At 42.0% G+C, this 22,460-nt stretch overlaps 2 protein-coding genes across 6 annotated transcripts in view; both read left to right on the forward strand.

The window, feature by feature from the left end:
- Window positions 1-730, forward strand: part of ZNF143 (zinc finger protein 143) — a 45,005-nt gene extending 44,275 nt beyond the window's left edge. Inside the window, exons 18-19 of one of the 2 annotated variants that reach the window (XR_012835794.1) lie at window positions 273-297; window positions 602-730. The gene's annotated coding sequence lies outside the window, so the exon portion shown is untranslated. Of the gene's footprint in view, window positions 1-192; window positions 313-601 lie in introns of those variants that run through there. The other variant, XR_012835793.1, reaches the window with a different exon arrangement.
- Window positions 731-7,939: 7,209 nt separating this feature from the next.
- WEE1 (WEE1 G2 checkpoint kinase) lies at window positions 7,940-18,879 on the forward strand. Of its 4 annotated transcripts, none has more exons than XM_075755146.1 (11): window positions 7,940-8,669; window positions 10,815-11,023; window positions 11,513-11,579; window positions 11,663-11,835; window positions 12,750-12,871; window positions 13,546-13,692; window positions 14,094-14,189; window positions 14,269-14,354; window positions 14,602-14,772; window positions 14,863-15,008; window positions 17,478-18,879. In XM_075755146.1, the coding sequence occupies exons 1-11, from the start codon at window positions 8,124-8,126 to the stop codon at window positions 17,626-17,628; spliced, it is 1,914 nt and encodes a 637-aa protein (XP_075611261.1). In that variant the 5' UTR covers window positions 7,940-8,123; the 3' UTR covers window positions 17,629-18,879. The 4 variants fall into 4 exon arrangements, with proteins under 4 accessions (XP_075611261.1, XP_075611263.1, XP_075611264.1 ...); XM_075755148.1 differs by lacking the exon at window positions 7,940-8,669 and adding an exon at window positions 8,803-8,930; XM_075755149.1 differs by lacking the exon at window positions 7,940-8,669 and adding an exon at window positions 9,097-9,195.
- The last annotated feature ends 3,581 nt before the right edge of the window (window positions 18,880-22,460 follow it).

Here is a 22,460-nt window from a genome sequence, read left to right on the forward strand (position 1 = left end):
TCATTTAGGTGCCAGTTTTCCTGAAGTGTTGTAATTCTTGATATCCCATGGAGATAAATGTACTATGCAAGGAGGATTAATTGCCTGTCAAGTAGATCAGTTTCTTAGTACTTATCACCTTTTAGGAATTAAAGATGTATCATTTGACATGAACGTTCAAGGTTTTTCTTTCTTCAGTTTCATTGCTAATAGTTTCTGGAAACGGTGGCTGGAGCGGTGGCTTTGACTTAGCAAAGAAATAACTTCAGTTCTTACTTCTTCTCATTTCCCAGGACATTTTCTGACCACTGTAAAAATGTGAGTATTCTTTCCTCTTTCACAGTAGTTGGTTTGCTGCAAGGCATTCAGAGCTAGCTTACTCAGGAAAAGCTGCAGTATTTTTTAAATTCCTTCTCTCGCCGGTATCTTACCCGTTACTCTTGCAAAACTCCAGAGTCAAAGGTTGTGCTTCCATGTTGTGCTAGCTACCCCTATAAAGGAAAGCATACTTGCTGAATAAATAAGCCAGACTGATTTAGACTGCTTAGTGTTTAAAGAGACGCTGAGGTGATTATATATGTCTTAGCTGTGAGGCCTGTATTCATAACAGACTTGTTTTCAGAGTGGAGAGACTAGCGTGATTTTCTGCCCTGCTTCCATTTGAACTGAGTGGAAGGAGCTGCTGCTTTGGTAAGCTGATGCTGTATGTTGGTGTCAGAAGGACATGTAGTGGAGGTTAGACAGGACAAAATTGGGTTAGATAGGAACGTTGGTGTAAAGGATTTCAGGAGGGGGAAACAAAAAATGTGACAAAAAGGATTGGGCATTTGGCAGTAGAAATCTCTATCCTTTCCCCATAGATTTTACTCCTCTTTTTGAAAGTTCTGTCTCAAAGGGAATGCTTTGGCACACTAGAAGGAAATACCTTGTAAAAGAGGAATCCTATAAAGCAACTCAGTGTTATCACTTCCTTTTACAAATTGGCTCCCTTTCCAGCATTCCCAGTCACAATTTTCTTTCAGATCTGAATTCCAGGCCTACACCAACTCCTGCCTTAAAGGAATAAACCCAAAACCTCTCTAGACTTCACTGTCAACTTTTCCCTTTTAAGTATTTCCACAGTTTTTCACCACTGTGGGCTTCGCTTTTTTTGACTATAGTTCAGTGCCTCTCCTCATAGTAAACAGAGACAGGCAATTATTTTCGATGCTCTAGGCTGATGACCTATTGTGCCAGACACACTGTGCATAACAATAGGACGTTTTTTACCCTAAAGAGCTAATGCCAAAGCACACATGAATGGGCTGACGCTGGAATGGTGTGTTTTTATAAGAGTAAATCCTGAAGCCCAGCTCCAGAGTTGTAAACAGCTGTAATCCCTGATGGTATAATTAATCTCAGCAACGGATCAGCTGACCGATACCAGAGATACTCAGGCACAGTGTGGGAGAAAAGGCATGTGGTGTCTGCTTAGCACACAAGAGGAGGACAGAGCTGATAGTCCAGATAAACAAAATATCTGAGCTTGGAAGGCAGTTCTTCCTAAACTTTAGTTCTTAACCCTAATAACCCCTCAAATACTGCGGGGAGTAATTTGTTTGAGTGGATGCACTGGTTTCTGTGATGATTGTGCTATACTAGAATGCAGAAAAATCTCTCTGCATGCTGTGTACTTCTCAGAGTGCCGGGAGTCGGGGAGCCTACCCCAGGGTCAGGAAGGTATTTCATCGGTATTTAGCTCCCAAGAAAAGATGGCATGGAGTAAGGATGTGTTCAAGAGTGCTTTTGAATCTGGCAACTTCAGCACAGATTGAGCACCTGTTGAGGTTAGTCAGACTGCACACCTTAGGTTGACCATAGCTTCTGCTTAGCAAGATGCAGAAATGGCCTTTAACAAACCTATTCCGGTCACTCTCAGTTTGTCATTGAATGAAAACAATTAAATGTTCTGTAAAATATTCTGTGTCATTTTCAAATATAGCACAAATGAAATTTCACTAATAGTTGGGTGGGAAGCAAACTGATTTTCTTAAGCAGTAAGGTGTTAAGAGACTGGAGAGGAAGGGTAACTTGCGTCCTGTTCAGCAATTACTTTACAGTTGTTTGGAATCTAATTAGACCATCACCATTAGCAGTAAGTGGTTGACACCTAACCCTATCAGGAATGTGATACCAGACTTTTTCAACTGAGGGTTATATTCAAAGCAGACTTTAATTATCCCAATAAACATACAAACTTGTATCAACAAGCAAGCATTTTGTCTTACATGGTCTGTGTATGTATGGCTAATGGAAATGCGACCCCCTTAAATCCTGTCCATCTCGGGTTCTGAAGCAGTAAGAGATCTTATTTGGATTATTTTTGTTCTGTTTAGATTATTTGAAGCATTTTACTCAAAGGAGTGGCAAAACATTTACACTTTCAGGGCACAAGTGATTGTGCAGAATTTTTTTCTATAACAAAAAAGTGTCTTTTGTTACTGTCAAAACCCCAGCATTTTACCCTTTCCTTTGTTTAAATCCCTCCCCAGCCTTTAGGCTGACTGGCTGCTGTATTTTACTTATTTTTCTGGGGAGTTTTAGACTGTCCATTGTGTTACTGCTTGATTTTGTAGTATTTGCCTGAGAGGCTTCTGAGCAGGTATCTTAGGCAAGACAAGGAAAAGATGCTGACTCACTAACATCTGGCAGGTCTGCTGGTGTAACAGCAACTACCACATGGCTGTACAAACCTCCTGGAGAAACGACAGTGTTCCAAAGCTACATCTCCAGTGGGCTTTTTGCTTTGGTGTAGAGCTAATTTAGATTTGAATATACGTTGTAATGACTGAAAAATCAGAAAGTACAAGAATGGTTTGTGGGACAGACAGGATCAGCTGCTTTTTGTTTTTAAGCAGATATATGCAAGACAATAAGAAACAGATTTTTTTAATGTACGTAGGTTCCTGAGAATGGTGTTAGTGGGAAAAAGGTTGCTGAGCTTCCTGAAACTCTTAGTAGGCTTTTAGCTTTTTACCTGCATCTCTTAAAGATGTTTGCAAAATGTCTGCCCTTAAATGATATGCTTAAGAGATTATTAAAATGAATAGTAGTAAATTTGAAAAAATGCTGAGTTACCTCTTTTATGGTTTTGCATGTTCCCTGAAGGAGAAAAGAGGTGGTGGTTAGTGATACTGGTAAATTAGTAGTCACTATTTAATTTCTGTGCATTAGACATTTTGAGGTTTTTAATTGCAGATACAAAATCTTGACTTCTGATCATTTTAACTTCACTTCAGCACAGGAATGGGGCACGAATTGTACCTGTTTTCAGTCACGGCAATCATTCTGTTGCTTTAACTGTTAGGATGTTTTGGAGGAGATTTCTGATCTGAATACAACTCTAGGGAACAGATTCTTTTGCCATTTTCTTTGTAAGCAGAGATTTCAAGTGTTAAGAGGCAAAAAGGGGATCACTAAAAACTATTAGTGTGCTCTTATAGTCACAGAGAAATACTGAATTGCACATGACTGCTTGGCAAAGCTTGTATTTTTTTAATGTACCTTGTACATTATAACTTCTTACTATCTTCAGATCTTCCCTTAAATTCCCAGATTTTGGGCCCAGAAGCTGCTCTTTACTTTGGGAGGCATCCTATGTGCTGTCAAATTCCCCATTCTATTCTCCACCTTGTTCTCTTGCTCTTCCTATTTACACTTGTGAATACATCCTTGAGAAGTGCTCTATGTGCATGCAGACTATAGGCTAAAAAGAGTAAAAGGACTGGCAGCATCAACTACAGGCATGTCTCTAGACACAAAGCCCACCTTTGATGGAGAATCCATTCAACTCTGGACCTTGTAATGAAGAAAAAGAGGTTGCCAGCTAACAGCAGCTGTTAGCAGCACAACCCCAGGTAAAATAGTCTTTAATCTGTTAATCTTTAAGCTATTGGGGGCCTGGAGACAACATCTCCCAGTTGGCACACTACCACTGAGACCTGTTACCCCTGTATTTGTTAGGTCTTGGGTGAACACTGGAATGCCATCACTAGCACCGGTGACAAGCATGCTGGTCCTTTGGTATCTGCGGAAACCCAAGAAAAAAGCCAGGAACAGCACAGATCTATCCCTGTTCTCTGTTCTCCAGCACCAGCCTTGGCACAGGTTGCTGTAGTGTTTCTGGTTTTCATATTAGCAGCTTGACCTTCTTCCTCTTTTGCTTTTTTCCCTGCATTTACCCTCCTCATAGTAAGATGAACTCATCATAGTTTTATTACTATGCTGGCTGATGTAGAATGGGTTTCATCTTGTTTTTGGCAGAACTCTTCCAATTTGATCAAAGTAGTTTTGTAGAACTGCAGATGAACTTGTAAGTGCAGGAAATCCTGACAAGATGGTAGTGTACCTGCTTCTGTGGCAGTTTCCTTTGACAGACAAATTGGCCATTGTTCCATTTCTTTCCCATTCATCGTCATTTGGGTTCCCCTGCTACCCACTAAAGAGGGAACAACGGTTTCCCTTGAGTTTGAAAACTCCTAGTTAAAAGCAGTTGTTTGTCAGTGAGTGTGTTCTGCCCCAGATAAGTATTTCTGGTAGCAAAATCTTCAGTGCACCAGACTGATATACTTATTTTTTTAATTTAAAAGAAAGTATTAAAGAAAAACAGAAGCCATTTTTGCAAATATATCCTGAAAACCATTAAACCACTCAAATTTGTAGGAGTATCAGTCAAGCACTGCTTGGACATCAGGTTATGTGCTGTTACATCTGTCTGAAGGATCAGGGCTTTAGTCTGCAAGATCTAGAGGCTCAAAGGTGCGATTTAATCAGCTTCAGTGAATTTGGGATGAATTTGCTTCATAAAGTATGGTGCAGTGGAAGCCTGCAGAGCTCCTTCCTGCTCCCCTCTCTTCCTCCTGTGATGATGTCCATTGCTAATGTGCTGACTAAGGGAACCGGCTATGTGGTGCTTTTTAGTTAAGCTGTTTATAGGCCTCCTAATGCTAGTTATATGGTTGTCATGGTGGACAGGATAGCGGAGTTACCACGCTCAGTCTAGGGGAAAATCGTCTCTTCAACACAACTGTTTATGGTCCCATGAAACTACAGCAAAAGAACACATGATGCAAGTTCAGAACAACACATGAATGCAGTCCTTATATACCAACTATGCCTTTTGTTATAGTTACATATTTATTCAGTACTTCCCTTTCTTATTTGCTCTCAGTTTGGAAATAAACTTTCTTTAAAAACAATTGTGTTACTGCTGTTTATTTCTTTCTCTATTCCTTTTTTCCTTTCCTCTCATGTATTTGTCTTCTCTTCAGAAGTACTTCCTTCTCTGTACAAACTCTGAATTGTTCCATTTGATTTTGTCCCACTTACACTGTTCCAGTGATTAGCAATTCATTACTTAAAGTCTATACAATAGGGCTTCTGAATTTCAGTTTGCCACTTACCCTCATTAAATACCTGTGTCTGTAGACTCCAGAAAGCAATGCAGCACCAGTTATATTGAGGTCGAGTTAGGGAAGGAAACTGCAGCTTTGACATTTCAGGGAGAGGGATTTATTGAAATCTTAAATTCTTTAATCTTTTTTTAAAGAAAATGAAACTTGATATATGGGTGAAGCAAGCCACAGCTAGTGACTGGGATGTTTTGAAACTGTTAGGAATTGCTTTGCATCTTCCTCTGCGGGCTATTAATAGAGAAAGAGATGGAGATTGTATTTTTTTAATAGCCTTCTCTTCCAGCATCTGTTCTAAAACTCAAATGCTTCAGTTGCTATTTGCTATACAGTGCATTTCAGTTTTAAAAACAAGTATTCTTAATGGGACATTACTGTGATTCTAAATTATTGCACATCAAGCGTGTTTACAGCACTTGGCTTGATGTAGCCATATCTCTCTAAATGCTGCCTAATCCCGTTTTCATAGCTTGTTGGCTATTTGCAGTTTTCTGAAACTAGTTTTCAGGAGGTTTCTATAATCTCAAAAATTGTGTTCGCCACTGCTTGTCCTGAAAACAATAACTGTGTTAAGCTTTCCAGCCCTTGAAAGTGTGAGAAATACGTAGGGATGTGATATTTAAGTGGAAATGTTTATATGTAGGCCTTACAAAAGAAAAAAGGTAGTGACTGATGTGTCTTGAGGCGACGGCGCTCCAAGCAAAACCATTTCACTGCACAGGCACAAGACGACGAGTGTGTGTCAGTACAGAGTTACACTAGCCATACTAATTTAAAATGCTCTTTTGTTCGTGCAATGCTGGTCGCTACTGGTTCAGTCCCTGCAGGGTACCAGTGTTGGGGACAGTTGTGCCACCCTGCGCAGCAGCTCTCCACAAAGAAACAGGTATTTTCAGGCAGAAGAGGTTAAAAAAGGAGGAATTCCTAGTGGAAGTGGAGTATGGGACACTACCATCCCCATGGTGTTTCTCACATCCCAAAACCACACAGACTTGGAGAGCAGCAGTTGTAACAGCACCGGTGTGAAAAGGGGAGAATAAAGTATTCTGGTATTTTTGGTTTGGGCCTCAATAGAAAGTCTGTCTAAAAACATTTACCTGTTGGAGATACAGGTGTCTTGTTTCAGCAGGCAGCAGAAAAAGGCCTCTGAGCCCCACTGTTGACCACAGCCCTTCCTTCAGCAGCCGAAATGTCTGCGCCCTGGCTGCGGGAGCTGGAACTGTGTCTGAAGTTGCTCCTGAAGCTTCTGCACATGGACATCGGGGACCAGCAGACCAGGAGATGGGCAAACAACTGAAACATTAAGTACAAACTTCTATTTTCTATTGATGGTCTTAAGTGTTTCAGTTCATTATCTTTGAAGCTTTGACTCGCAGTCAGACTATGTTGCTCTCTGTAGGGGTGTCCTGTTTGCAGCAGATGAAGTTTTTGTCCCCCAGGCCAGGAGGGGTAGGCTTTGGGGAGGAGGTTGGCCAGGGGCACGGGCTGGCCAGAAGAGGGGCTGCGCTGAGGGGTCTGAGCATCCCCTGTGCCCTCAGCTCTCAGGGAAGCAAACACCTGGCTCTCCCCATACGTCCAGGGGATGGTGTGCCTGCCCAGAGAGCAGGGGAGCAGAAACTCTACAGGGATATGCACCAGGTTTCTTCAGGTTGTTCATGGCTCCTGTGGCTCAAAAAACCTGATTTTTTTCAGACATTTGTTACCCAAGGGGTTCATTTTAAGGTGATTTGGTACAAGAGAGAGTAGCAGGTTTATTTGCTGGGCTGTTTAATCAAGGTGGTACGAGATGGAAAATGAAGTCAAGGGGCAAAGTTGTGCATCTGTAAGGAAGACGGCCTGATAAACGGCATCTGCTGCAAATCCCATTTGCTGTGCCCAGACTTTTGGTTCCTTTTGAAGTGTCTTGTAGCAGTTATTGTTAACAGCATGCAGTGCTGTATTTGAGGTTCCCATGTTTCTGACCACATTTTAAATCACATGAATTGAGTTACTTGGAATGTTGTGGTTTGTTGGCTTTTTTTTTTGCGGGGGGGTGTAGCTTAAAAAAAGCCATTACTAACTGGCCTAAAAGGAGTTACTGTTTTCGGGCACATGCAGATTTTTGAGCACTCTTCTAGAGGCCAAACGGGAGCAAAACCACCTTGCCGTGAGGCGAGGAGCTGCACCCCCCACCCGGCTGGGCAGCTCGGGATGCCTGCCCGTCCAGCGCCCGCTTCCCCGGCTGCACCGGCCCGGCCGTGCCACAGGCTCCTCCGCCGCTGCGGGGCGGGGCGGCGCCCTCGGGCTAAGATGGCGCCTCGCCCGCGCCTCACCGGGTAGACACGTACGTGGGGCCGCCTCAGGGCTGGTTTCGGGTGGCGAACCCCGCCTCTGCCCCGCCCCCTCCGCTCGTATCGCTCGCGGCGTTCGCGCCAAAGCGCCCCGTGATGCGGTCGTATGTAGGTCCGCCCCCGCCCTCCGTGTTTTCAAACCGAGTGGGCGGGCGTGATTGGCTGGCGTGCGCACCACGTGACTAACGGTCGCGGGAAAGCCGCGGAGTCCGAACAGCGCGAGGCGAGCCGTGCCCGGGGGCAGCGCCGTGCGGAGCCCGTCGCACCCAGGGGCGCAGCGTGGTGAGGGGACGCGGGGCAGCGCAGCGACAGCGGGCGCGGCGCGGCTGGGTTCGGCCGTGAGCGGGGCTCGCAGCGAGCCGCCATGAGCTTTCTCAGCTTGCAGCAGGCGGCGCCGCCGCGGCGGGTCTCGGCCCGGCGGGCGGCCGCCCCGATCCGGCAGAAGCTGCTGTTCCTGAGCGGCCACAGCGACTGCGAGGAGGAAGACGAGGAGGAGGAGGAGGAAGGCGGCAGCAGCGGCAACAGCACCGGCGAGGACTCGGCCTTCCAGGAGGCGGACTCGCCGCTCTCGGCGGCTCGCACCCCGGCGCGGGGCGACCCGCCCTTGCTGGAAGAGGAGGAGGAGGAGATGGAGCCAGCGGCGGCGCCGCTGCCGGACGAGGGGGACTCGTGGGAGGAGGAGGGGTTCGGCTCCTCTCCGGTGAAGTCGCCCGGAGCCTATTTCATGGCCGGCTCGCCCTCGCCGCCGCCCCCCCACAAGGGTCGCCGCTACTGCGGGCGCTCCCCGCCGGCTAGTGGTTACCGAGTGCGGAACGAGGAGCCCAGTTCGCCGCTGCCCGACTACCCCGGTACCCCGCCTCACAAGACGTTCCGCAAGCTGCGCCTCTTTGACACGCCGCACACCCCCAAGGTGAGGCACCCGCCGCGGCGCCGGAACGCTCCGCCGCGCAGCGGGGCCCCTTGACCGGCTCGCCCGGGCGGAGGGAGGGTGCTGGGCCGGGCTGGGGCGGGAGGCGCCGTGTCTGGCGGTTGAAATACGGGGGTTAGGGAGCGGCGGGAGCGCGGTGCTGGCAGGGTCGCCGTCCGCCCCGCGAGCCGCTTGCACCACCCCGCCTGCCCGCAACGCAAGTTGGCGTCTGCCCCGGGACCTGCCCACCGCCCGGCCGTTACGGTTATGTAACGCGCGGGGGGCGCCGCTCCGGCCGGCCGCTCGCCCGGGCTCCGCGCGCCGGTGGGCCCGGCGGGGGGGGGGGGGGGGGGGGGGGGGAAGGGGCGGGCGCCTGCGGACGCCGCGTTAAAGGCCGAGGAGGCGCCGCCTCTCCGCGTGGCTCCCGTCGCCCACGGGGGCCGGGGCGGCCGTCTCTCGGTTCGGTTCGGTTCGGTTCGCCCCCCCGGGCCGGGCTGTCTCGCTGACTGCCGACGGACCACCGCCTCAAGTAATACGGCGGCCTCCCGGTCGTGCTTTTTGTCCCGTAGGGTGACTGAGGCTGTGGAACAATTTAAAAAAAAATGTAAAAATGCGTGTACAAATAAATATACAAGTAGTCTGATTTTGCCATATTTTGTGGAAAATATTTTTTTAAAGGCGAAAGTAGAATATTAAAATATTTTAGTCTCGTGTGGGCATCTGTACCTTTATAATCAGAAAATTAAAGCTGGAATGGTAATTTGCTCCTGCATGTCAGGCAGTAAACTGGTATGTCTTGTTTGAGTACTACTGTTGTCGTACGGTGTGCCAGTTCGGTGTCTGCAGTCTTTGCTTCAGATGTAAAAGGATATTTGAGTAGCCGATGCTGTTAAACTGATGGATTTGAAAGCTTAAAGGGGTAGGTAGCTCTTAACTCTGTCAATAACAGACTTTGTAAGGCATTTCAACTTTTGAACTCGACACTCATGTAAAACACCGTATGGTGAATTTAAATGTAGTGCTTTCTTCAGTACTTTTCATATAGCCCTTTAGAAGTAATCCAGGGATAATCCCAGGGGATAATCTCCCAGGGGTCTATAGACTATAGATTGAAAACAACTGACTTAAGGTGAGAGGAAGGCCACCTTGTTAATTGATTTTCTACAGCTTCCATCTCATATGAGGTTTCAGTGGTAGAAATCAGTGGTACCCGTTTGGAAATAGTAAAATTGTGATGATCTTGTACCAAGTCAGGAGCTTTAGAGGTGCAAGAGTCTTGTGGATTGTGACACTAAAATAAAACCAAGCTCTTAATGCTGTGGTTCAGTGGTATTATTAAATTAGGTGCTCAAATTCTACATGGGTTACCTTTGGAATCGGGAAGAATCAGTTGGTTAAGGTATCCGGTGGAAGTACTGAAATGTGTGTTGAGACACACAGTGACTTAAAAAGGTCTTCATCTAGTCCAGATTTGGGGAGTGCCATTGAGATTCCCGCGTATTGAGCCTTTTTCCCTGTGGTGGTTCGGGCTTTAGTTATGTCAATTCTTTATTTTGTAAGGTGTTGCTAGGATAAGGTAATACTTAACCGCTGCTTCTGATCCAGTAGGTCAGTGGTTGGCATCCTCACCAGGATGTAGGAGACTCAGGTGCGGACTTCCCTACCTAACTGGGAAAGGTTTCATCATGTGCCTGGAAAATGCCTGGTCTGACAAATTACCACCCAAAAGATCCGTTTGGGGTATTGAACTGACAGTGCTGTCAATTCTTGAGCAATTTTTTGTAGTCAGGGTGCTATAGCACAGGATGGTCCATGAGTTCTACCTGTGTGCCTTTCATGGACAAAGACTTGTCCAAGAAATTTAGGTGATGACATGATTAAAGACAGAAAAACACTGCTCTCATAATCTTTGCTGTCTTTTAAAAATGATTTTAACATTCAGTGTTTCCCTTAACTGTTTTTGTGTGGAATGTAAAGCCTAATAATTTCTTTGGAATTCTTTTTGATTGAAATGTAGATATTTAAACAACTCATGCTAATTCTGATTAGACACTATTGTAATAATGGCTTTCAAGCTGATTTGACTGTTTATGTCTAAAGCAATATTGAGGCTATAAATGTCATCTTTTTTTCTTTTTTTAAATACAGAGTTTGCTTTCTAAAGCACAAGGACTAGGCTCCAGCTCAGTCAAACTTCGAGGGGGCTCTCTATTTATGAATGTTGGCAAATCAGAGAAGCAGGAAGAAGATATTAGACAAACACCTCATGTGAACATCAATCCCTTCACTCCAGATTCCATGTTCCTTCACAACTCTGAAGGAAAATGTCGTAGGAGGAAGAGAACGCACTGGAATGAGTGAGTTCCTTTGTTAAGCTTATCTTTAGAACTACTTTTAGCTCCAACAGTTTTGTTACAAATTGCTTCTGTGGAAGTATTTTTCCTTGCAAATCTGTTAGTGATGCATAATACAGTTCTTGGAGTATCTGCTTTGAGATATTATGAAATAACCATTTAGCACTAAATCTTTTGATTAGTATACAGAGAGGATAGACTAGGCCATGTCCTACAGTCTTTTTACCTGACTGAATGAGCTATGCACACAGTCTTTTCTTGAGGAGTGATAAACACATTAAATACTAGTATGAAACATGAAGAAGGAAATGACGAATTAGCATGGTACCTTTGTTTTATGACTTTGTGCTTACAAATATCTAGCGTTCAATTAAACTAAACTTAGGTAGAATGGGAGAATTAGGCCTCAGAAAAGTCAACAGCTGCTAGACTTCAGTTTTAAGTTTACTTAAGTCATATCACTTCTGCAAAAGTAACTGGTGTGAATTTCAGCTCTTGCGGTGAGGACATGGAAGCAAGTGATGGAGAGCCTGAAGATGAAACCATCAGACCTGCTAAGGTAATTAATCATTAGAACTTGATACTAAGTTTGGCAGTTTGTGTATCTGCAGATCTAAGTATTTTCCTTTCTAATCTTTGCAGAGGATAACAATAACAGAAAGTAACATGAAGTCACGGTATGCAACCGAATTTCATGAGTTGGAGAAGATTGGATCTGGTGAATTTGGTTCTGTGTTTAAATGTGTGAAGAGGCTTGACGGCTGTATTTATGCAATAAAGCGATCCAAGAAACCCTTAGCTGGCTCAGTGGATGAGTGAGTATTTCCTGCTGTTAAAAGTCACCTTTCGGTGCTTTTTTTCTTCCGATGTCTTTCTATATTGGTGTCTAGAGAAGGCTTTTAAGAGAAAAGTATAAATATACATGAATTAAATTTAAAACAGATACAATTTTGAGGTCACTATACTATGCAGTACTGGGGAGGAAAGGCTACTTGGCCTTTCTCCTAGCAGACATTTGTCACAATATTCTGTGTGGAAACAGATTGTTCTGATATGGAAAGTAAGAATAACGCTTGCTTGCATTAATGGTGGGAGGGACTATATGAATAAACTGCAGTGATGATCCTATGAGATATAAAAAGAAAGCAATATTCTCAGCTAGGTCCTCATCCTTCTCAACTTGAGTGACATGCAGATTGGTTAAGTCAGTTTTGTGGTATTTTTTTTTGGCGTTTGTGAATGAGCCTCCAATTCATGACTTTTTCCCTACACTCTTCTAATATTTGTAATACAAAACTCCACAAGTTGGAGTTGCTCAAAATTGCATACCAGACTTAGACACAAGAACTTAGGAATACTGAGTTCAGTTGTACTCCTGGCTTGTAATCATCGTCAGTTTCTTCCTAAAACTTTGATGTTTCTCAAAGCTTTTTGCTGCTGCTTGGAAAGTATGTCATGGAAGTGGCAGCTCCCTCAAGAATTATCTGCAACAAAGCCTGTTTTTTATGTTCCATATAGTTAGTCTTTTAATACAATGTAAATTATTTTAGCTGTTTGGATGTAAATACAAATCCACCTTAAGGTGCCACAGAAGTTAATATGAAGATTTTAATTGGAAACCTGAGCTGGCAGAGGGGCATGGTATTAAAATAAGTGTTTCTGTCAAGCTGAAATTGGACTAATTTCACCTCATGATATTCTTGTGTGCTATTTTTTGTGACTGTAACAGGCAAAATGCTTTAAGAGAGGTCTATGCACATGCAGTTCTGGGACAGCATTCCCACGTAGTAAGATACTACTCTGCATGGGCAGAAGATGATCATATGCTTATACAGAATGAATATTGCAATGGTAAGTAAGGTTTATCTCTTGTTTTGAACTTGTTTTCAAAAAAATATCATTTTTTTAATATATAGAGGTATCTCTACAAATCCCTAGCGCTAGTTAGGAATTGATTGCCCTACACATAGCTCATACCATCATTGTCTCAAATGTGTCTGATGTTTCTTTCTGTTGGAAAAGGCATATCGGATGCATGAAGCGAAAACTATATAAAATTGCAGACAAAGTCTTAAGCGTTCAAGAATATTGGAAGTGCAGTGAAGCATTTATGAGCAGCAAAACCGTTCTTTCTTTTGTACAATAGTACAAGTTGGAATAGAGAAAATTACCAGAGGGTTTCCTTTAAAAAGGGAGGTGGACCTGATTTCTGAAGCTTTTTTTTCTATGGTTGATAGCCTGACAGTGATTTGGAAGAGGGAGAGAGGTCTTATCCCTTGTGTTGGCATCCTGTTAATTTGCATGGCAATTACAGCAGAAAAATAATTTTTTTTTATATATTACATGGCTATAAAGAGGGTATACAACACTGGATTTTACACCTCCTATGTATCATCAAAAAGTTCTTGGTGATATATTCAGTTAATTTTGGAAGCTGGTCGTACTTACTTTTGGAAGCAAATTGCCATTACTTTGTCAACTGTTTGATGTAAAATAGTTAGTTGTTTGCTTTAATGTTGTTTTAGGCGGCAGCTTAGCAGATGCCATAAGTGAAAATTACAGGAATATGCGTTATTTTACTGAACCAGAACTGAAGGACCTGCTGCTTCAGGTGGCCCGAGGCTTAAAGTACATTCATTCAATGTCACTGGTACACATGGATATCAAACCTAGTAAGTTTGTAAACTGCTTAACTCCATATTGACACCTTCCTCAGTTAATTTAATCTGCTGTAGAAAAATGAGCAGTTAGCCACACCATACTAACTGTCAGTTCTTCACTGAAGTTCTAAATAGCAGTACAAAGATGTCAGTTATAAAATTGGCTAGCACACTTAAACTGTTGCTGAGTTTATCTTGGGTCCTTTTTGTTTAATTGACTCTACTTGCATAACACTTGGCTCCCCTCCCAGCAGAGAGGCCAGAGTGAGTACGTTACAGTTTCTTGCTCTGTGAACTGGGTATGTATTCAACTAACAATTTCTGTGTGGCTAAAGCAAACTGTAGTGAAACTAGATGAAGTAGAAATTGGACAGAAATGGATTTTTTTTTTTTTTAACAATTCTCTTTTTCAGGTAATATTTTCATATCTAGGACATCAGTTCCAAGTACAACTTCAGAAGAAGGTGATGATGATGACTGGTCGTCTGACAGAGTCATATTTAAAATAGGTGAGAAGCAGCACACTTGTGCTCAAAAGAATTTCATTGTCTTTGTCTTATGAAAAATAACTTTCTTTTCTTTTTGCAGGTGACCTTGGTCATGTAACTCGAGTATCTAGTCCACAAGTGGAGGAAGGTGATAGCCGTTTCCTTGCAAATGAAGTCCTACAAGAGGTAACTGCTCTGTTTGTGGAAAATAGTGATGTTAGGTCTGCGTACTGTTTTCTTTAATGAGTTGCTGTCTGCCACCTCCTTGCTTGAGGAGTAACTTCCTAAATGGTATGCCCTTGAACACTGGTAGTAGTTAAAGGGGAATGTAATTTTGTGTATGTTTTCAGTGCTGAATAGTTTAGCTGTCTGTTAGATTTCTTCTTACGCTGGGTGGTATGTGAAGTAAGTTTATTTTTCTTTATTTTTCAAGAACTACACCCATTTGCCAAAAGCAGATATTTTTGCTCTTGCTCTGACTGTTGTCTGTGCTGCTGGGGCTGAACCACTTCCGACTAATGGGGACCAATGGCATGAAATTCGACAAGGAAAACTACCTAGAATACCACAAGTGCTTTCTCAAGAATTACTAGAGTTACTAAAAGTAAGAAATCTTGTACTAGTGGCTCACTGATTAGTGTAATTTACTGTATTACTGGCCTTAACTAGAATGCTTTATTTTCTTTTTTCCAAGGTTATGATTAATCCTGATCCAGAGAAAAGGCCTTCAGCTGTGGCACTAGTCAAGCATTCAGTGCTTCTTTCTGCTGCAAAAAAGAGTGCAGAGCAGCTCCGGATAGAACTGAATGCTGAAAAATTCAAAAACTCGCTCTTGCAGAAGTAAGTAGTTCCTATATCCTTAAATATAACTTAATTTCTAGTGGGTTTTCGTATGATACTAGAGTGATGATAAAACAGGACCCTCCTCAATTCTGCATGAGGTCCACAAATCTGTCTGCACATACATACCCGAGGGGGTACAAAGTGGGTTATGTAACTTTAAAAGGAACTTTCTCCATAGAAGGAACTTCTTGAACACTCTTAAGGGAATCTCAACTACACTATTAGTATTCAAGGCATACAAAACTTTACAGTTTTTAACAAATGCTTCAAGCACAATGCATACCTTTGTGACATGTATAGTGTAACTTACATCTATATTATTTGAGTCTGTGTTTTCCTAGGTCATATGTACATTGAAACATGTCGGAAAATGTGATTTAAATGAGCTGTTTTGAACTTAAATGAAATGGCACATCAGGAATGCTTTTGGACTAATTTGTCTTGTACGCAGCAGTGCTATTAGGTTACCAGAAAATCGTTTGTATTGGGAGGTCATCTTGTCCTACCACTTGCTCAAACACTCAACTCTGAATTAAAGCTTTGAAGAATTGACTCCCTTTAGGAAAGTCTGATTTCTGCTTAAGTTTCAGAGAAAGAGTTAGTAAGTTAAGAAGCAATCATCTGAATTTTTCACTGCAGCTAACTTTGCACACACTATACATAATAGGCAGGCTTTTATGAGGGAATATAGAACACTGATTATTTTCTGACTGTCTTGTTTTGAACGAAGATGTTAACTTCGTATTTGGATTCTCTTCGCTGCCATCTGCTTATCTTGCCGTTGCTACAGTCTGAATGTAGCCAGACATGCCTTTTTAGATGGTTATCTTTATAATCTTATGAATTGCACTGGCTGTAGAAAGAATAATTTGACAGTTTGTGCAGGTTATTCAAGGACAGATTTGTTGGGGTAACTTGCTTGCTTGTATAAAGACAACGTATTTTTGTATCACGTGAAAGGAGAAGATGGCAAAACTAGTATTTTTGTGAAGACTTTCTCACCTGGCAACAAGTAGGGTTATGTCCTTGTAAAATAACTATAAATCCAAGAATGATTTAAAAAGAACACTTATCCACAGTAATTTTTAACGTTGTGTGGGATAGTGTTTCATAAAGTATTTAAAGTTTTTGTTTGGGATTTTTAACATTCCTGCATTTGACCTGTTTAAGATACCGCTTGTGTATGTAAGTTATCAGCAGTGAAAGGAATCCTTGTAAGGAAACTCAGCTTTTCTACTGTGTTGTTGTCTTCAGAGGAAGGAAGAATTCAAGATTAGACTTCTAGGGAAGAATGGAAGTACATTGTAAGACTTAATTTCCTGGTAATGGTGTGGTGGGTGGGTGTGCAACACGTGCATTTGTGACTGACGTTCTTCTGGGAAGATGACAAGAAATTGATTGCATTCTCTTGCAGTGAACTGACACAGTGATAATGTGGGGAGGATTAGATGGGATGTGAGTATTAACGAATAATACTTTGGCTTATAAGAATGGGAGGAGTTTATTAAACTAAAACATGTAACTTACAACTAAATACACCTACACCAATATGCAGCAAGCTTGTAAAATTTGATCTTGCTTGGGAGTCCAGATGTGAAGTGAGATTACAAATACTAGTTCTTATGGTAGAGAAAATTATTTGAGGGATAGGACAAAGAAAAGAGGAGAATCCTTACACTTGGCCATATGTCAGTCTTTAAGGAAAGGAGAAAAGGGTTGTGTGGGGAAACCCTTGATGAAGATAACTTTGCTCTTTAGTGAGACTATTTCATTGTTTTATCCTGAGTTTTATTTAACTTTCTACTCAGACTGAGTATTGGTAATTCTCTGAAACGGAATAGTTGACAGAATGTTGCATGGGGACAATGGCCTGTGCTACCTTCAGTGGCTCAGCCATGCAGTTTGGGGCTCAAATTTTCATGTTAGGCAAAAAAGATTTAGGTGGTGATAAGCTTTTGATGTGGGTATGCAAAAGGAAAAGGATGCTTCCCCAGTTGTCTGTTGCCGGTTGCGTTCACTTATGTTCATCTAAGTGTCTGAATCTTCCACGGAAGTTCAGTTGCAGCTGAATGCTTCATTAGGGCAAACCTCAGTAATTAGCTCTTCAGTGATTTATCATACAGCTTGTACTAGAAAGTAAACAGCATCCTACTGTTTTCTAGTAATTGAAGTGTTGAGCTGCTTATAAAAGGCTGGATTTCAAAATCCGACTGAGTTGTGTGAATTTGTCATTTCCTTCCCTTGTTGCTCAAAAGAAAGAACATCTAGACAAGTAAGGAACACCCTATTTCTGTCCTCTGGGTTGTAAACAAGTGGATGCAAATGATGATGATCTTAGCATGACCTAAACTGATGGCAAGTCTTAAGTTCTGAACTGCTGTAATTCATGTGAAACGCTCTTGCTGTGGTACACCTGTAGTCCTTACTGGTACTGCTGTGTGAGTGTGACATCTCAATGTCTTGCAGAGAGCTGAAGAAGGCACAGATGGCAAAGGCTGCAGCTGAGGAGCGAGCCCTGTTCACTGACAGAATGACAACTAGATCTACAACACAAAACAGACCATCTCGACTCATTGGAAAGAAAATGAACCGCTCAGTTAGTCTTACTATATACTAACTATGAAGTCTAAAGAACTACTGAGGATGGCTATAGCATCTCTGCTGGACAGAAGCTCAAGGAATTGAAGGAAGCATTCAATTCCTGGTTTCTTGTCCTGTCTTTGATCAGTGTCGTTAGTTTTACAGGAATTGCTTCTGGGTTTTTACTTGTACAATATGGCTGATTAGCTGTATTAACCATTTGAGTTAATGGACTCAGTTACTATCTTATCTATAGAGGATCCTGGATGTTAATCCATAAGCCTTTCAGTTACACTGTTAGATGTTACATTGTCCCAGGGTTAACCACTATAGTGGTGTGCTGCTTTGTAATGTTATGGCATTGTAATAAGAAGTAATATCCCTAATGATCTTTGAGAGGGAGGGAAGGGGCCTTGCTTTGATAGTTACTGATTTTTTTTTTTTTTTTTTTGGAGCAGAGGGGAATGAATTTTGAGAGACAGGCTTTAAGGCCACCTACACTCAATGTACCTGATGTCAGGTAGACTTTTATTGTGAATTTTATTTGTGTATTCAACTGGGAGCACTTTTTAGGCATTGCATAAACCACAGCTTAGAAACCTGTGGAATTAAGTGCCGTGTGGAACTGCTGCTATTTTTAGTTTGTTGTCCTCGCTGTAAACTGTAGCATTAAAACAATCATTATTGTGTTAATAGGCTTCTTGTTAAAACAATTACGTGAAACAAATTTAAGCTGCATTTTAGTGAAGGCAGCATTTTTCTCAAAGCTAGTGCATTGTGAAATAATGCACCAATTTAATATTTGGATTCTGTATTAGTGTAGTGCAATTGTTAATGTCTTGGCTATTGATGTTTTGTAATTCTTTCTAATAAGGTTCTCTAAATGTTGGTATTCTCTTCACTTGTCCATTCTTGAGGCTATTGTATTTTTTTTTTAATGTTGGAGTACTTGTAAATAATTGTCTAGTGTTAAGTGTTCAGGTTGTTTTTCATTGTTAATGTACATAAGTTTGATTGTGCTTATGGTATACTATACTGAAACTGCAGTCTGAGATGCCAACAGACAAAGCTTAACTATTCGGTTTTAAGTTCCAAAATGAACAGAATGTGGCTGTCAGAACCTGTACTGATGTTGGACCTAGGCTGCCAGATGTTGCTAAAAAATAGAAGTGTTGTAATTACTGGCTTGTCTCTTCATTAATTTTAGTTTAAACAATGTTTCCCATTTGTGCTCTATTTGTTCTTACTAGTGTTGAATTTGAATATTAAACTTAAAAGTTTTGTTTAATATTGTCTAACATTTATAGTTGTGGAAATAAAATACTGAGTCAGGAATATGCTATGGCAAGTCCTGATTAGATCTGCTTCCTGCTCCTGCGTAATGCTCGTGGTTCCCTCATGAGAGTGGGACTGAGATAATAACATACTTTCTGATAGTTACATTAGGAGAGAACACCACAGTCTGTGTGTTAGTATCTATAGCAGTCTGTCTCTACCGCTTTAGAAATGGTACTGCATGTTGGAAAGATGAAGCCCCTGGAAGATTTGAAGTGGAACCCATAACTAAAGATGGAGGACTAGATGAAACTGTGAAGAAATACCTGGGTCTGAGGTAAGGAGGAAAACTCATAAATTGCTGAGAATGGGAAGGGAGCAGTGGGAGGAACTGGGAATAGTCTAGGGAACACAGTAGCAGCATGTTCTATGGCATGGATGCATAATATCTATGCATTTGTATTCTACCTCATGTAAAGATGACATACAGTAAAATTAATAAAGGCTCAATAGATTAGTCTGTTGGGGAAGCTTTTACACTGCTGTATTAAAGTCACAGGGGACTATCAGAGAAAGCTGTATGTGAATTGAATGGACTAGCAAATTTAACTTTGCAATTAACAAATGAAAACTGCCAAGTATTTTTATTTGTAAGAGGTATCAGTGCTATTCATGTAAGACAGCGAAATCAGGCTTGGTTTAGGCAACTTTATTCTCTGCATATGCAGTTTTCATCAGTAAAAAATGATAGACTGGAATACTTCAAAGTTTTTACTTTGATAGTCCTGTCTTGTGAAAACTTTGAGTATCTCATGGTTTTGTTGCAACATTTTAATGTTCATCTACACTAAATAAGACCTCTCTTAAAGCATACCTCTAAACAGTCATTAATATCAGTTGGTGAGAGATCAACAAACTTACTAAGCCTTTCTTCCCCTATAATGTAAATAAATTTGATTGACCTATGATAATTATGTGCTCTTGCATCACTCATTTTCAGAGGCTTGTAACATCAGCACAGGTACTGCTATGCAAACAAGCTGTACACAGTAGCTATGTAAGCTTGTAGAGGTGTACTCTTTGTGGGATGAATAACTGGCTGGATGGCTGGGCCCAAAGAGTTGTAGTGAATTGGAGTTAAATCCAGTTGGTGGCCAGTCACAGGTGGTGTTCCCCAGGGCTCAGTATTGGGGCCAGTTCTCTTTAATATCTTTATCAATGATCTGGGTGAGGGGATCAAGTGCACTCTCACTAAGTTTGTAGATGATGCCAAGTTGGGTGGGAGCGTTGATCTGCTTGAGGGTAGGAAGGCTCTACAGAGGGATGTGGTCAGGCTGGAGGGATGGGCTGAGGCCAACTGCAGTTCAACCAGGCTCAGTGCTGGGTCCTGCAATTTGGTCACAACAACTCCAGACAACGCTACAGGCTTGGAGAAGAGTGGCTGGAAAGCTGACTGGCGGAAGAGGACCTGAGGGTGTTGGTTGACAGCGGCTGAATGTGAGCCAGCAGTGTGCCCAGGTGGCCTAGAAGGCCAAATGGCATGCTGGCTTGTATGAGAAATAGTATGGCCATCAGGACCAGGGAAGTGATCGTCCCCCTGTACTCAGCACTGGTGAGGCCACACCTCGAATACTGTGTTCAGTTTTGGGCCCCTCACTACAAGAAAGACATTGAGGTGCTGGAGCGTGTCCAAAGCAGAGCAACAAAGCTGGTGAAGGGTCTAGAGCACAAGTCTGATGAGGAGTGGCTGAGGGAACTGGGGTGGTTTAGCCTGGAGAAAAGGAGGCTGAGGGGAGACCTTATCACTCTCTACAACTACCTGAAAGGAGGCTGTAGCCAGGTGGGTGTTGGTCTTTTATCTGAAGTAACCAATAGGACAAGAGGAAATGACCTCAACTTGTGCCAGGGGAGGTTTAGATGGGATATTGGCGAAAACGTCTTCACTGAAAGGGTTGTCAAGCACTGGAACAAGCTGCCCAGGGAAGTGGTTGAGTCACCATCCCTGGAGGTATTTAAAAGACATGTAGATGTAGCGCTTAGAGACATGGTTTAGTGGTGGACTTGGCAGTGTTAGGTTTATGGTTGAACTTGATGATCTTAAAGGTCTTTTCCAACCTAAATGATTCTATGATTCTATTCGACACAGATTCTGTATCTGCTGTGGAAGGGATGCCCAGCCTAAACAACACAACTGAAGTGGCTTTGAATGTTTTAACTCTTTACTGTGTGCCAAGGAGAATGTTTAAAAAAGACCTTCAGGGTTTTAAAGTAGTTTATAGGAATAGTAAAAATGGTGAAATTTTATCTCAAATATTCATAAGCTTTCCTGAGGCCAATGGTGAGGCTGAGAATGCCCTGGCCCCAACACTGGCCAGTGGGAAGAGGCAGAGAATATGGAAAGTGTGTGTTAATGCTTCCCACAAATACTCCCAGCATCCAGTGACCCATGATTCAAATGCTTACTGAGTAAGAAGTGGTATCTATTTTTACTGGCATTGAAGGGGGTTTCTTTTTTAATAGAAACAGTCTTACAGTAATTGTGGTAGCTTACAAATTGATGGCAAAAACATTTGGGCAAAACTTGTATGCAGTTAAGCAAGCCACCTTTTCAGAAGAAGCAGCCACTAGCCTCTCCCAAAATGTAGTCTCATATGTCAGTTGAAGAAATTCTACTAATCATGGTGTAACAAAATGAGCTTCAGCACTTTAAGAAGAAAGCTTTATCTCAATTTAAGAAGCAAGTATTTAGAGTTGGGTGGCAAATGTGTTATTCAAAATAGCTACATTTAATGTTTAACCACTTTTCTCATTAATTCATCTAGCTTAATTTTCCAATACAGAGGTAGCATAGTCCCTTAACTTTTTTGATCAGAGTCTGTGACTTCTTGAATAACTACACAGAAAAAGAACCTAAAAATAACTGAAAGCAGGTGCTTCATGCACCCACATCCTCTGGATATTTATCTGCTTCTTTGTCTTCTGTCTTTGAATATAAATCCAGTGTCTGCAATCCATCTTCTATGATATGTTACTGGAAAACACTACCTGTCTAGTCTTGCCGCATCTTGTGCCCAAAGAGTAGGTCATGTGGTGGACTAAATCTCTAGTTTCCTCTAAAAGACATGACATCACTTAACACTGACAAATGCTGCTTTCCAAAAGAATATTCTGAAATTAGTTCCATCTAAATAATTTATTTATGGATGAATTGTCTTCCATTTGACTGTACAAAACTAGCTCTTGTTGGAAACAAACAAAAAAGTATTAACACCCCCCCCCAACTCCTTAATGTGAATTGTAAGTATCAAGGATTGATTGACTTTTTGGATAATTCATCTTGTGGATCAAACCTGTAGAAATATTGATGGTCCTTAGTTTTTCATTGTTTTGCAGGCTAAGCCATTATAATAAAATAATAAAGTTCATATTTTTAAAATATTTTGAGTCACAATGGTATTCAAATACTATACAAAAATATATTTATGCCATTACCATCAAAACAAAATTGGATTTACTTGGAGAATATTTTTTCCAGAAAACAGTACTGTGATAGTCATGCATACTACTGGGCCATTATAGCCATGAAGGCCAACA

Source organism: Balearica regulorum, chromosome 5, assembly GCF_011004875.1.
Source record: "Balearica regulorum gibbericeps isolate bBalReg1 chromosome 5, bBalReg1.pri, whole genome shotgun sequence".
Taxonomy (NCBI): Eukaryota; Metazoa; Chordata; class Aves; order Gruiformes; family Gruidae; genus Balearica; species Balearica regulorum.